The sequence below is a fragment of the Pan paniscus genome, chromosome 2, assembly GCF_029289425.2.
Source record: "Pan paniscus chromosome 2, NHGRI_mPanPan1-v2.0_pri, whole genome shotgun sequence".
Taxonomy (NCBI): Eukaryota; Metazoa; Chordata; class Mammalia; order Primates; family Hominidae; genus Pan; species Pan paniscus.
The window spans coordinates 17,230,432-17,245,868 of NC_085926.1; the positions used below are offsets into that span (position 1 = coordinate 17,230,432).

Consider the following 15,437-nt stretch of genomic DNA (forward strand, 5'->3'; position numbering starts at 1 on the left):
GCAGGAATTGGAGACTGGGTAGGTAAGGTTAGTCACATGGGCATTCCATGCCTACATGACTGACTCCCAATAAAAAATCCTGGGGGACACCAAGGCTTAGGTGAGCAGCTCTACTTGGCAACACTTTGCATGTGTTGTCATTTATCTTGCTGGGAGAATTAAGCACTCCACTGGGAGAGAACAACTGAAAGTTTGTACAGGCATACCTCAGAGTTATTATTATGAGTTCTGTTCTAGACCACTGTAATAAAGCAAGTATCACAATAGTGAATTACACAATTTTTTTGGTTTCCCAGTAAATATAAAAGTTCTGTTTACATTATACTGCAGTCTATTCAGTGTTCAATAACACTATGTCTAAAAAAAGGAAAAATACTAATTAAAAAAATACTTTATTGCCAAAAGATGCTAATGATCATCTGAGCCTTTAGTGAGTCTTAAGCTTTTTGCTGGTGGAGGGTCTTGTCTCAATGTTGATGGCTTGTGACTAATCAGGGTGGTAGTTCCTGAATGTTGGGGTGGTTGTGGCAATTTCTTAAAATAAGACAACAATGAAGTTGCCCACACTGATTGACTCTTCCTTTAAAGAAAGGTTTCTCAATAGCATATGATGCTATTTGATAGCATTTTACCCACAGCAGAACTTCTTTAAAATTGGAGTCAATCCCTTCAAACCCTACTGCTGGTTTATCAACCAAGCTTATGTAATATTTTAAATGCTTTGCTGTCATTTCAATAATGTTCATAGCATATTTACCAGGAGTAGATTCCATCTTAAGAAACCACTTTACCCATCCGTAGGAACTCTCTTCTTCTATTACAGTTTTATCATGAGACTGCAGCAATTTGGCCACAATTTTAGGCTCCCACTTATAATTCTAGTTCTCTTGCTATTTTCACCCCATGTGGTTACTTCCTCCACTAATTTTTTTTTTTTTCTTCTAAACAGAGTCTCGCTCTGTCACCCAGGCTGGAGTGTGGTGGTGCAATCTCTGCTCACTGCAACCTCTGCCTCCCGGGTTCAAGCGATTCTCCTGCCTCAGCCTTGCGAGCAACTGGGACTAAAGGCACCCGCCACCACACCCAGCTAATTTTTGTATTTTTGGTAGAGACAGGGTTTCACCATGTTGGCCAGGCTGGTCTCGAACTCCTGACCTCAGGTGATCTGCTCGCCTTGGCCTCCCAAAGTGCTGGCATTACAGGCGTGAGCCACTGCGCCCGGCCTGATGTCTTGAATCCCTCTGAGTCCTTGATGAGTGTTGAAATCAACTTCTTCTAAAATCAACTTCTTTCAAACTCTTGTTAATGTTGATATTTTGACATCCTCCCACGAATCATGAATGTTCTTAATGGCATCCAGAATGGTAAATCCTTTCCAGATGGTTTTCAATTTACCTTGTCCAGAACCATCAGAGGAATCACTATCTATGGCAGCTATAGCCTTATGAAATGTATTTCTTAAATAATAAGGCCTGTGAGTCAAAATTCCTTCTTGACCTATGAGCTGCAGAACAGATATTGTATTAGCAGGCATGGAAACAACATTAATCTCCTTGATTAATGCTTGGGTGCAAGCTCTTGGGTGACCAGGTGCATTGTTAGTCAGAAGTAGTATTTTGAAAGGAATATTTTTTTTCTGAACAGTAGGTCTCAACAGTGACACAGAGAGACAGGCTGCCCTTTGAAATTTTGATGCCAGGCACTGATCCTCCTCTCTGGCTACGGAAGTCCTTTGCAGCATCTTCCAGTAGAAGGCTGTTTCATCTATACCGAAAATCTGTTGTTCAGTGTAGCCAGCCCCCTTTATCAATTATCATAGCTACATCTTCTGGATAACTCGCTGCAGCTTCTATATCAGTACTTGCTGCTTCACCTTGCACTTTAATGTTACAGAGACAACTTCTTCCCTTAAATCTCCTTAATCAATCTCCACTAGCTTCCAACTTTTCTTCTGCAGCTTCCTCACCCCTCTCTGCCTTTACAGAATTGAAGAGTTAGGGCCTTGCTTCTAGATTAGGTTTTGGCATAAGGGAATGTTGTGACTGGTCTGATTGTCTATCCAGACCACTCAAACTTTCTCCATATCAGCAATAAGGCTGTTTATTTTCTTATCATTCATGTGTCCACTGGAGTAGCACTTTTAATTTCCTTCAAAAACTTTTCCTTTGCTTTCATGATTTGGTTGTTTGGTGCGAGAGATCTAGCTTGCGACCCATTTCAGCTTCTGACATGCCTTCCTAACTAAGCTTCAACATTTCCAGTTTTTGATATAAAGTGAGAGATGTGTAACTCTTCCTTTCACTTGAACACTTAGAAGCTATTATAGGTTTACTAATTGGCCTATCATATGGTTTGAATATGTTTTCCCTCCAAATCTCATGTTGAAATGTGGTCTCCAGTGTTGATGGTGGGGCCTAGTGAGAGGTGTCTGGATCATGGGGGTGTACCCCTCATGAATGGCTTGGTGCCATCCCCTTGGTGATAAGTGAGCTCTTGCTCTGAGTTCACACGAGTAAAACTCCCTGAGCCCTCCCTAGAAGTCCAGCAGATGCTGGCACCAGGCTTGTACAGCCTGAAGAACTGTGAGCCAATTAAACATCTTTTCTTTATAAATTACCCAGCCTCAGGTATTTCTTTATAGCAACACAAAAACGGCCTAATACAGCCTAATTTCGATATTACCAAGTCTCAAGGAATAGGGAGGCCCAAGGAAAGGGAGAAAGATGAGGAAAGAGCCAGTTGGTGGAGCAGTCAGAACACACACAGTATTTATTGATTAAATTTGCTGTCTTAAATGGGTGCAGTTCATGGTGCCCCAAAACGATGAAAAGATTAACATCAAAGGTCACTAATTACAGATCATCTTAACAGGTATAATACTGAATATATATGAAATAGTGCTAGAATTACCAAAATATGACAGAGACAAAGTGAGCACATGCTATTGAAAAAACAGTGCTGATGGACTTGCTCAGTGCAGGGTTGCTACAAACCTTCAATATGTAAAAAATGCAATAAAATGAGGTGTGCTTGTAATAATACACAGTTACCCAGTGCTTGTAATAATTCCCAGTTAGAATTGCCCTTGACTCCTATTTTTCTCTTACATTACACATTGAGTCCATCAGCAAATGCTAGTCAAAATATATACTCAAACAAATCACTTTTCTCTCTCTGCACTGCCAATACCATGTTACCATATCATTGCTAATCTTGCTGCTCATCTCCTAACTAGTCTCTGTTTCCTCTCCTCCTTATAGACTATTTTCCACACAGCACCCAGATTAATTTAAGTCAGATCATATCATTCCACCATTCAGAGCCCTTTGGTGAATTCCCAAAAATCTTAGGATAAAACCCTAAGCATTTTCAATGGCCTGTAAGGCAAGCCCTACATGATCTAGCCTCCTACTATCTCTCCAACCTCATTTACTACCAATGTCATTTGCTACCACCCTCGCGTGTTGTTCACTGGGCTCCAGCCATACTGGCCTGCTTACTATTTCTCAAGCACAGAATCATTTTTCCACTTCAGAAGCTTTGTACTTGCATTTTCCTATAACGGGAAATGTTCTTCCCCAAGAATCCACGTGGCACACTCACTATTCAGTCTGTTCAAATAGCATCTTTTCAGAGACACTCACTTTGACTACTCTATTTAAAATAATGAACTCCTTTAACTCTGTCTCTTTGCTTTGTTATTGGTTTTGTGTTTCTTATAGAAATTCTCACTTCCTGATGTTATTTTTAGCTTTAATAATTATTGTGGTATATTTTGATTGTTTCTTGCATTAAAATATAAACTCAATGTTTGTCTTGTTGGCACTAAATGCAAGAATTGCAAACAGCACAAATAAACATTTACAAAGCAATTCAAATCCACAACTAGTAAAAGAAATGAAAATTGAAGCAACAAAAAGTTTCAGCTTTCTTATTAGTACCTTTCCTATTAGCAAATTAATAATTAATGAGCAAGCACTGGTAAAAGTGCCTGTATTTCCTTAGTCACCAATGAGGGAGTACGAATGGAAACAAGCTTGATAATCTTACCAAAGAGTTCTTCCACTTCTATATGGAGCCCTGATAACCCATATTATTCCCTGGCGATTTGTTCATCATGGTCCACTCTTTTATCTGTGGTAAAAAAAACACCACTGTAGCTGTGGAACCTTTGATAAAGTTCCTGTTAAGCTACTTAAGGCCTAGGATGCTTTCACCAGGCTTGGCTCTTTAGCCATAATTGGCCTTGCTACTATTTCCTTGGCTGTTTGGAGGCTATTAAAGAGTTGGTGCATTGGGGCTGTCATGCAAGAGGGGAAGTAATGATGATCCAGAGGGAATATATATACTCACGGGAACCCCCCCCCCCCACCCCAGCAGAAGCGATTAAGAAGTGGAGGTTAGACAAGAGACAGGCACACATATGGAAAGCAGGGGGCTAATACCTGCTACATCTATGGCAATGGGCTTTTATTTGTGTTGCATATCCAAATAAGGAAAGAGGATGCAAAGATGACATGTGATTTCATGGATAAGAATATCTCTAAAAATCAAGAAGCCTGATTTCTCTTCTCTGCTTCACCATGGATTGCTATAATTAAGTCTTTAAAAGCAACTGCCTAGGTATTTTAGTGATAGATTTTCCATTACGTGTATGGATAATATTCACTTTGCTCTGATTTAACTTACTTGCACGTTTCTTTTTAAAAATGGGAATTGACATTTTCCTACTCATTCAGAAAGCTTGGAATGACAATTTAACACTAAAATCTTATTCCAATTTTGTCCTTAAATAACCAGAAATTGCTGCTATTAAAAAAGTACATTTAAATTGTGACCAGTCTTCAGAAAGATCCATCTAACTTATTTAAGAATCTGTGACTACTGAAATGCTCAATTGAATAGTCACAGAACAGAACTTCATATTTTTTAAAGTCTGCAATCTCCTACACTAAGAGTAGAATCTCATATTTTCTTTATTCCAGAACATTCATGGATTTTGTTTTGAAAATGACACAATTTTTCAAAATGTAAAATTCTTTCTCCTGTGAAGAGGTGATAAAATAAATGGTAGCTGAGCTGTCAGTATTGCCTCAAGAGTATGTCACTTTATCTAGTGATGGCTTTTTACAGACTCCACAGCTATAGGTCTTTTAACTTGCTTAAGCAATTTTATACAACCAAAATCAGGTATTTCATTTGATTAAATTGAAATTTAACAGAGATAGAAGAAACCAAGATTAGTTCTTTGATCTCTCACTCCAGCAGATCAGAAATAACGTTCTCTGTGCTAACTATCCCAGTTTTCGTCTGCCCCCTGACAGAGCCTAAATAACTTCACTGATATTGATGATGAAAGATTCCAGAATTTTAATTCTGGCATGTAGGTCCTCTGTAGAAGGCTGCTAGTCAGGACCCCTGCCTGACATATAAGAGGAAGCCAGGATCTAGGAAAAGAAGATTCTTACTAGGACGGTTTCCTGGGCATTTAAGATGTATCCACATTCCTCAGCAGGATTCTATGTGTCTGTGGAGTAATGGTGACTATTCTTACCCCAAGAAAGCCTAGCGGCCAATAATTCCCCATCTCTACCAGGGATCAGGATCTGCCTCAGCTTAGGAGTGCTCCTCTCAAGGGCTGGCCTAAGCAGAATGTCCTGGAAAAGGGCAGTTTTCCCAGGGTGCACAAAGATTCTTCCAATGACTATAATCTTATACTAGAATCTGAGCTCTGTGAGAACAGGCACCACATCTATCTTTTTCACTGATGTTCTCTCAATACCTGGCACAGAGAAGAAATTAAAGCATTTGTGAAATGAATGAATACTTGTTAGCTTCAATTGTGGAGTAACCCATATGCCTAAGAGTGGTATCTCACATAAACCTAAACATCCTTGATATCAGGGTGTGGGTCTTAGAATCATCACATTCCCAGGGCCTAGCGCAGCATCTGGCACTGTGTATAGTATTCAATAAATATTTAGTTTAACGATTGAATAAATACATACTGTTTTGAAACCTAAAAAGCATTATAAGATTCTCCTGAACAACTTCCATTTTATATGGTAAGATTTTTTAAATGCTTAATTCTATTTACTTCTATAATGACTGTATTTTTTTCAGATGTTTTATTGCTAAATTACATTAAAGAAATAATATGCTAATAATGTTCTCCAAGCCATGAAGCCAAGGAGTCCATGGTTATCAGTATTAGTAATTTGTTGATCAGAATTTCAAAGGACACTGATGGCTACAGAAATACAACTTTATGATTTTTTGTGTTCAAATAACTAAGCATTTGTGGTATAACTAAAGTGCTCTTTCTGAAGAGAGTTGTTAATTCTTAACCAATTTAGGTAAAACAGTAACATTGTCTCCTATCTAGTCCAGAGCAAATACATCTTTTTCTTTTTATAAAACAAAACTTAGGTATAATTTATATATAATATACAGATCTTAAATGTTCAATCTGATGAGTTTTGACACTTGTGTACACCTGTATAACCACCATCCCAAATAATATACCTAGAATGAACATTTCTATTACTCCCAAATTTGCTCATGGCCCTTTAGAGTCAATTCCAAACCCTCATCCTGAGGTAGCTACTTTCTGATTTCTATCACCACATGCTAGCTGCCCGTTCTCGAGCTTCATATACATGGAACAATACAACATGCACTCTTCTCTGACTAGCGTTTTTTGTTCAGCATAATGTTTATGAGATGCATGTATGTTATTGCATATATCAGTATACTTAACCCTTGAACAACACAGGTTTGAACTACACGGGTGAACTTACGTGCGGATTTTTTTCAACCAAATGCAGAGAGAGGAATGTGAAATTCATGTATATAGAAGGCTGACTTTTCATATATGCAGGTTCCTATATGAGAGAGCCAACTATGGGACTTAAGTACACGTGGATTTAGCTATATGCAGGTGGTCCTGGAACCAATTCCCCCAGGAACAACTCTAGTTCATTCCTTTATAGCTGAGTAGTATTCCATTATTTGAATGTACCACAAATTGTTTACCTGGTCTCTTGTTGATGGAGATTGGGTTATTTCCAGATTTGGGGTATTACGAATAAGGCTGCTGTGAATATTCTGTTTCGATGTTGTTTGTTGTGGCTTTTGGATATGTGTTTTTATTTCCCTCGGATAAACACTTAGAAATTAAACTGCTATATTATAGGATATACGTTTAACTTCATAAGAAATTACCAAACTATTTTACAAAGTAGTTATACCTTTTCTGCTCACATCAGGAATACATGAGGGTTCTAATTGCTCCACATCCTTGCCAACATTTGCTACTGTCAATTTTTTATTTTATTTTATCCATTATAGTTGGTATGAAATGTTATCTCATTGTGGTTTAATTTGCATTTTCCTGATGACTAATGTTGAACATCTTTTCATAGCACATTGATGATTTTTATATCTTCTTTTGTGAAGAGGCTGTTGAGTATTTTGCCTATGTTATATTTTTCCTGACATACAAAAATTCTTTATATATTCGGGATATATGTATTAAAAATATTACTCCCAAGTATGTGACTTGCCTGTTCTTTTTCTTAATGGCATATTCTGATGAACAAAAAAACCTTTAATTTTAAGTTCATTTTATCTATCTTTTCTAGTGCTTTTTGTTTCCTGTATAAGAAATCTTTGCCTACCCTTTGTCTTTACCGTGGCGGGGGGCGGGGGGGGGGGTGTCCCAAGACTACCAATTAGGTTTGATGATTTACTAGAAGAAAAAGCTGTTACACTCATTCCAGATTAAGGCCAAGAAAGGAAAAAGGTTGGAGTCAAAGAGAAACAAAGTTTGGTATCTATTGTGAGAAACATTGTGGGCATAACAGGCATGTGAGTGTGGGAGTAGAATCAACAGTTCTGTTTGAAAAATACTAAATTTAAGCTACATGTGGGACATCCAAGAGAAAATATTAGTAAGTAGCAAGGGATGGGTAAAACTGAAGACATAAATTAAGGACCCATCTGTAGGCCATGAACTGAGTTGAAATCCTCAAAGGAATGAGTATAGAGAAGAAAAGAAGTGTGGGGTTGGGGCTGTTCCAATATTTGGAGTAAGAAGAGGATTCAGCAGACCATGGCAAGAGACGGAATGGCCACTTAGGATCTTGTGTTTCTTTTTTTGAGATGAAGTCTCTCTCTGTCGCCCAGGCTGGAATGCAGTGGCACGATCTCGGCTCACTGCAACCTCCACCTCCTGGGTTCCAGCGTTTCTACTGCCTCAGCCTCCCGAGTAGCTGGGACTACAGGCTAGCGCCACCACTCCCGTCTAATTTTTTGTATTTTTAATAGAGACAGGGTTTCACCACGTTGGCCAGGATGGTCTCGATCTCCTGACTTCGTGATCTGCCCTCCTGGGCCTCCCAAAGTGCTGGGATTACAGGTGTGAGCCACTGCACCCGGCCAGATCCTGTGTTTCTTACTGAACTGCCTAAATTCTTCATACATTAATGATATTATATTTTGCCAGTTACATCCACTACAAATATTTTCCTAATTTTTGGTTTGTCTTTTGATTCAGTTTATTTTTTACATATCTACTTTAAAATATGTGTTGTATAGTAAAATCCATTAGTTGTTCCTTTGTGATTTTCTCCATTAAAGGTTAAAACGTCTTCACACTATTATTATTTGTCAATTAAAAATTTTAAAATAAGATTTAGGCCGGGCGCAGTGGCTCACGCCTGCAATCCCAGCACTTCGGGAGGCTGAGGTGGGCAGATCACGAGGTCAGGAGATTGAGACCATCTTGGCTAACACGGTGGAACCCCGTCTACTAAAAATACAAAAAATTAGCCAGGCGTGGCAGCGTGCGCCTGTAGTCCCAGCTACTTGGGAGGCTGAGGCAGGAGAATGGCGGGAACCCGGGAGGCGGAGCTTGCAGTGAGCCGAGATCGCGCCACTGCACTCCAGCCTGGGCGACAAAGCGAGACTCGGTCTCAAAAAACAAAAACAAAACAAAAAAAAAATTTAAAATAAGATTAAAAAGTCTTCAAGTAACTATTGGTCAGATTATTGGTCAGATAGGCACTTGCATTTTTATTTTTATGTTTGCTTGTTTCAGTGCACTTTGGAATTTATTTTTCAGTGCACTTTGGAATTTATTTTTGTGTGTGGTTGATACTTTTTCAAAGATTTGCCAATTTTCCCAGCACCCTCTATTAACTATTTCCTTGCTTACTGAGTTGTGACGTCTTCTGCTTCAATTACTACATTTTATTTAGTTGAATTTCAATGTTAAGCTTTGCAATTGCAAAAGATGACAAAAAGTGTTCCTTCCAATCTTCAAGATACTTGCACAAGAATCTCAATGTGTTTATATATATATAATATATATATAAACTCATTGTGTTATATATATAATATATATATAAACTCATTGTGTTATATATATATAAACTCAATGTGTTATATATATATATAACAAAACCAACATTTTGTGGAAGAAAAATGCAGGGAGAGAAGGCTGAAGAGAAGAAAATCATGAAGGGGAGAAAATAATGGGTACAATACATTTCCTGTGGTGGAGAAAAAGGTGTTGAAAATATTTCAAAAAATTCATATAACAAATATGTGTTGAGTGCCTTCCCTATACCAGTCATCATTGTCCTAGGTGCCATGAAGTGGTGAATAAGACAAAAGCCTGCCCTCAGGGGCTTAGATTTTAGTGGAGACGTTGGGGAGACAGATTATAAATACACAAATGAATTATATAACTTCAGTTCATGATGATGGGATAGAGTGAATAGGGGAGGTGAAGACAGGCAGGAGGTTAAGAGTCGCCTCTCTGAGATGACATTTAGGCTGAGCTTTAAATCATGAAGAGGCATGGAAAGATGGGGGTGGCAGAAGTGCTCTAGCAGGAGGGAGGAGTTAGGTGCACAGGCCCTAAGCAAGGGCAAATAACAGAGAAGGCTGATGTGGCTGTAGCATGAGAATGAAGAGAAGGAGAGAGTGGAAGGAGATAAGGTCAAAGAGATAGGAAAGGGCTTCAGGAAGAAGACTGGATAGCCAGTGGCAATAGGAAGCCTTTGGAGATGTTTACATGGAGGTATGATATAACCTGTTATAAACTGACATTTAGTTGGCTGTTGTGTAAAAAATAATCTTGTGGGGGTTGGGAGGGAGGGGAAGACAAAGGATTCCAGCTAAAAAGGTCTTGTATAAAGAAAAAGACTAACATACTTTGTTCTTTTAAACATAACAAAACTAAATATTTGACATAATGGGAAGAAATATAAGTGACTAGGGTGTAAGACTACTGAAGGCAGGGATTTTGGTCTGGGTTTTTACTGGGCATCTCCTGTGTTTAAAATAATCAATCTGGCAGTCATTAAAACTCTGTTGAATGATCAAGTGACTATAGCAAATAAATTTTTATGTGTGTAACAAGACTCAGATGAAATGAACAAACAGAAAAGAGCTTCAGACAAGTCTCATGAGCTACAGAACTGGTCTCATAATTGCATGGTACATCAATATATGGAGCAAACAGATTTCAATCAGAGATGGGGAGTTTTATAACAACATTACACTAAGACAAGGTTCAAATTTCAAGTCTAAATTTAGCCATTTTGTTGTAAACTTCTTCTCATCCCTTAGACTATGAGTTCCTATGCAGCAGGAATTATAACTTATTTTTAACTCTCCAGTAACAGCAGAACACATTGTGTATATGTATTCCATAAATGTATATTTAGGCTCTTGGAATTCTACTGAAGAAAAGCTAACACATAGGCAAAATGCTTGAGGAAGAAAATTCGGACAACTTGGCAGCATTTATCATTACTAACATTTTAGTCTTCCAGAGTAAACTTTGAAATTACATTCTAATTTGAAATGATTCTGGTTTGACAAGTTAACTCTTGAGACATCTGAATATGATATTATGAAAGAACAAAACCATTCATCAACCCTTTCTGCCAATGTTAACTTCTTTAAAAAGTAGGATTTTAATGTTTTTTATTCCTACAGTGACCCTTAAAATTTCTATGTATGCAATCACAAATGTACACACAAGATGCATTTATAAGCTTATTGTGTAGTTCTAAAGACAGTTGGGAAACACATTTTTAATTTTGTTACTGAAATAATTTAAACATATATTATAAAACTGTCTCTTTTCAATCAACAGCAAAAATCTAGAAAGAGATTATACAAGTAGGCACAATTTATGCAAGTTTATTCATGTTAGAAAAATGAAGTTGCCTAACTTCAAATTGTAACAAGTACTCTTACATTTATTTTTCGTCTTACCATTGACATCAATATATAGCATTTTTTATGCCTTTAAAATAACTTGGGCAATTTATTTAACAAAGATTCCTTATGTACATATGCTAAAATCTGGAAAATTGTTTTCAGCAATATGTAAAATTTCCTGATGATCTCTGAGACTACCTTTGCAATTTATAACTATCATCAGAAAAAGGGGACTTACCGGCTTTTATTCATGAGGTCTGCTCCTCGTGCTTTGTAATAATCTAAATTTGGATGGAATTGATAAGTCACTGGTCTTGGATTTCTCTAAAAAAAAAATACATTTTTAAAAAGCTAGTTAAATGATTTAATCCATTAACGTATAAGAGGACAGCAATGATCATTTTAATATCCCTTCAGAAAAGAATATGTATAATATAAAGTTTAATAATTAGTGTGATTGGGTTTTGCTTTTATTAAATTATTCCTTAGTTCTGATTAAACACAAAAATTATTTTTTCCTCTCTCATAGTTAATATAGATTTATTCATCATTAGATTTCTGATGACTTCAAAATAAAATTTTCAAATATAACTTTCCTAAAATATGATGAATAAAATTATAATAACATCTAAAAACTATATGAGATGTAACACAACCACAAACTATGCCAAGGGATGGAGAGACATAAGGTGTCAAGGTAACTGCATTTCGGGGGAAGAGAAAGTTATTAGTTTTTTATGACCAGAATGCTAAATGTGTCCACTAGATGGCACACTGAGACTTTCTTGTTCCAAAATGAGTTATTTTCAGAATTCAGCAATTCTTTTAAAGTTAGCAATTTCTATGTCATCTATCCTTATTTATGAGTTTAATAAATGGTCAAAATATGCCAGGTAGTAGAAATATTACCAGGATAACCATTACTATACAAAAGCAAATTGACCAATGCACATTTTCACAAAAGCAGCAAAAACACTGCCCTTTCTAGAATGCAACATTATTTATAAACATTGCAGAAATGTCCTTGAATCATTAGGTCCACGGTGTCTGTTTATATGTGTTGCTATTATTTAAACATATCTATTATTTAAATGTTCAAATCCCTCACAGGCGAGTAAAAATTAAACAAATATACTTCTGCTTTACAAAAACCAATCATGTTTACAGCATAATTTAAATGAATACCATAATCTCTAAAATGTTAAATTACATATATTTACCATAAAAAGTTTTTAAAACCTTATAAATAAATGTGTTCTAATGTTTACCTGGGCAGATAATTCAAGTTAATAATTAGGTTTTTGAACCAAGGCATGCACTTCCTTTGAGATACGTATCTGGACACGGAAAAGCTGCATATTATCTTAATAGAAAATTACCAATATGCGCAGATATCAATCCTTGGAGACATAATTCCAAGGCACTGATACACTTGCATGCAGGCACGGGGGGGTTGCGGGGGGATATAATTGCTAAGGTTAAACAGTTTGAAATTCATCAAGCTAACAAGCCGCATTTAATGGCCATGATGGACCTTTTCTTTTTCTGCTGAAAGGAGAATATTTATACAGCTCAACCCTTTCATATCTCTTCCAAGCCAGCCCTAATCATCTGACAAAAATGACAATCCCTTGATTTAGCTCCAGCTACTACTCCACTGGTTTGGTATTCAACACAGTTCTACAATAATCAAATCTGAATTGCCTTGATGAAGATAACTGATGCTTCCATGACGACCATACTATTAAGTCTAACAGTGCAACTTTTCTCTCTCTAGGAATTACATAGGTTTTCTCATGGTAGCTGATGACAACCTGGACCCAAGTATAATGGGAAAATAAAATAGAGGTTAAGGCCACTGGCAGATTGACAGTGCATTCATGATGTATTTTAAAAATTAACTTTCGCAGGACTATCGCTCATGACTAATTTTGCCCTTTATTCTCAGTACCTGGAAATATATTTTGTTTCTGCTAATAAAAAAAGACCCTTTTTCTCTGACTTCCAACAAACTACTAAAGGATTATGTTACTTTTTGCCATAAAATAATGAAAGAAGGGATCACATGGAGCAATTACTTGAAACATCTTTATAAAGAAATGACAAGCAATTCAAGACACAGAGTGCTGATCTATCTAAGCACTTAAAGCCATTATTAGGAATAATGATCTAACTTGAACATATAAATGAGCCTCAAGTATTGCTTTCACTGAGGCCTATTTAAATTCCTAAGAGACTTACTGGTATCAAAGGGAGAGGTAGTTTAAAGTACCACTGTACTGGAAACAAAAAAAAGAATCAAAAGATGATGTTGAAAAACAGCATTTGAAATGTTAAGAAAATAAAATCAGAGGTTATGGTTGAAAGTTATTCTTTTCTGTTGGGAAGACAGTGATGTTTCTAAAACATAAATATACAGACATATAGATGGATCTAGACCAGCACTGTCCAACAGTGGGTCACAAATATAAATTTCACCTATAATTTAAAATTTTCTAGTAGCCACATTTAAAAAAGAAAATAAAAAGGAAACAAGTGAAACTAAATGTGATATTTTATTTAATTCAGTATATCTAAAATATTATGATTTTAACATGTAATCAACATATACAGTTATTAATGAGATACTTCACATTGTTCCTTTTGTACAAAGTCTTTGAAACCCAGTGTGTATTTTATACTTATGGCACATCTCAATTTGGACTAGCCACACTTCAAGTGCTAAACAGCCACATGTGGCAAGTGGCTACTGTACTGGACAGCATAAAATGAAACATCTGAAACACCCGTACACCACTGCATGGCTATAAAAATCAACATCTAGACATGAACAATAAAAAGGATACCAATATTTTTATACATTAAGATTCAGTAAGTACAGTTCTTCCAATTTACCTATAATTCTTCTCTTTCAATTAAGTTAATTTTATCTCTATTAAATAAGGTTTTAAAAAGTTAAGGAATTTTGGAATACCATCTCACACAAACAACAACCAAAACAAAACCAAATTGAAACTAGGTAACAGGTTCAAATCATTGTTAAAAATACATATATAAATGTACACATAAAGGTCAATGGATAGATAACTGGGATGTACCAAAATGATATCAATGGTTTTCCTAGGGGGACAAGATTAAATGAGCGGAATTCTCACTTTATGCAATCGAAATATTTTAAAAGAGATACTTGCTCTTTTTTTGGGGGGTGGGGTGGGGGGGGGGACAGGGTCTCATTCTGTCGCCCAGGCTGGAGTGTAGTACTGCTATCTTGGCTCATTGAACCCTTGACATCCCAGGCTCAAGTGATCCTCCCACCTCTGCCTCATTGCAGCCTTGACATCCCAGGCTCAAGTGATCCTCCCACCTCAGCCTCCTGGTAGTTGGGACTACACGCATGCACCAACATGCCCAGATAATTCTTTTATTGTTTTGTACAGATGGGGTTTTGCCATGCTGCCCAGGCTGGTCTTGAACTCCTGGAATCAAGTGAACCACCCACCTCAGCCTTCCAAAGTGCTGTTATTACATGTGTGAGACACCACGCTTGGCTAATATTTGCTTTTCTTAAAGGAGTTTTTTTTTTTTTTTCAAATAAAACTTTATGAAAATATAATGATTTCTAACCTTTAAAGTTCTGGAATCTCCTCTAAAATATAAGAGCTACTAGAATTCTATATATGTAAAACTCTATATGTAAGAAAAATCAGACCCCATGAAAACTGTGATTTCTCATTGGGCAGAACATGTTATGTCAACACTTTAACATTATGTCTTCATCTGTATTGGAACAATTGGCAATTACAGTCATGTGTTGCTTAATGATGGGGATACGTCCTGAGAAATGTGTCATTAGGTGATTTCATCATTGTGTAAGCATCATAGAATATATTTTACAAAAATCTAGATGGTATAGCTTATTACACACCTAGGTTATATGATACAGCTCATTGACCCCAGGCTACAAACCTGTACAGCATGTTACTGTATTGAATACAGTAGACAGGTACAACACAGTGGTATTTGTGTACTTAAACATATTAAAACAGAAATGGTACAGTAAAAACATGGTATTATAATCTTATGGGACCACTATCATATGTGTGGTCTGTTGTTGACCCAAATGTCATTATGCAGTACATGACTGTATTTTAAACTCATTTTCACACAGTCGGGACTTCAACTATCATGAGCATTTCCAA

The 15,437-nt window shown here is 36.7% G+C and overlaps 1 protein-coding gene across 25 annotated transcripts in view; it reads right to left on the bottom strand.

Annotated features, from left to right (window-relative positions):
* TBC1D5 (TBC1 domain family member 5) overlaps positions 1 to 15,437 on the bottom strand; it is a 595,437-nt gene that overhangs the window by 90,445 nt on the left and 489,555 nt on the right. For all 25 annotated transcript variants that reach the window (XM_063602211.1, XM_063602210.1, XM_055109554.2 and 22 more), the window contains one exon: positions 11,477 to 11,562. In XM_063602211.1, the coding sequence (XP_063458281.1) occupies positions 11,477 to 11,562 (86 nt within the window). The remainder of the gene's footprint in view (positions 1 to 11,476; positions 11,563 to 15,437) is intronic.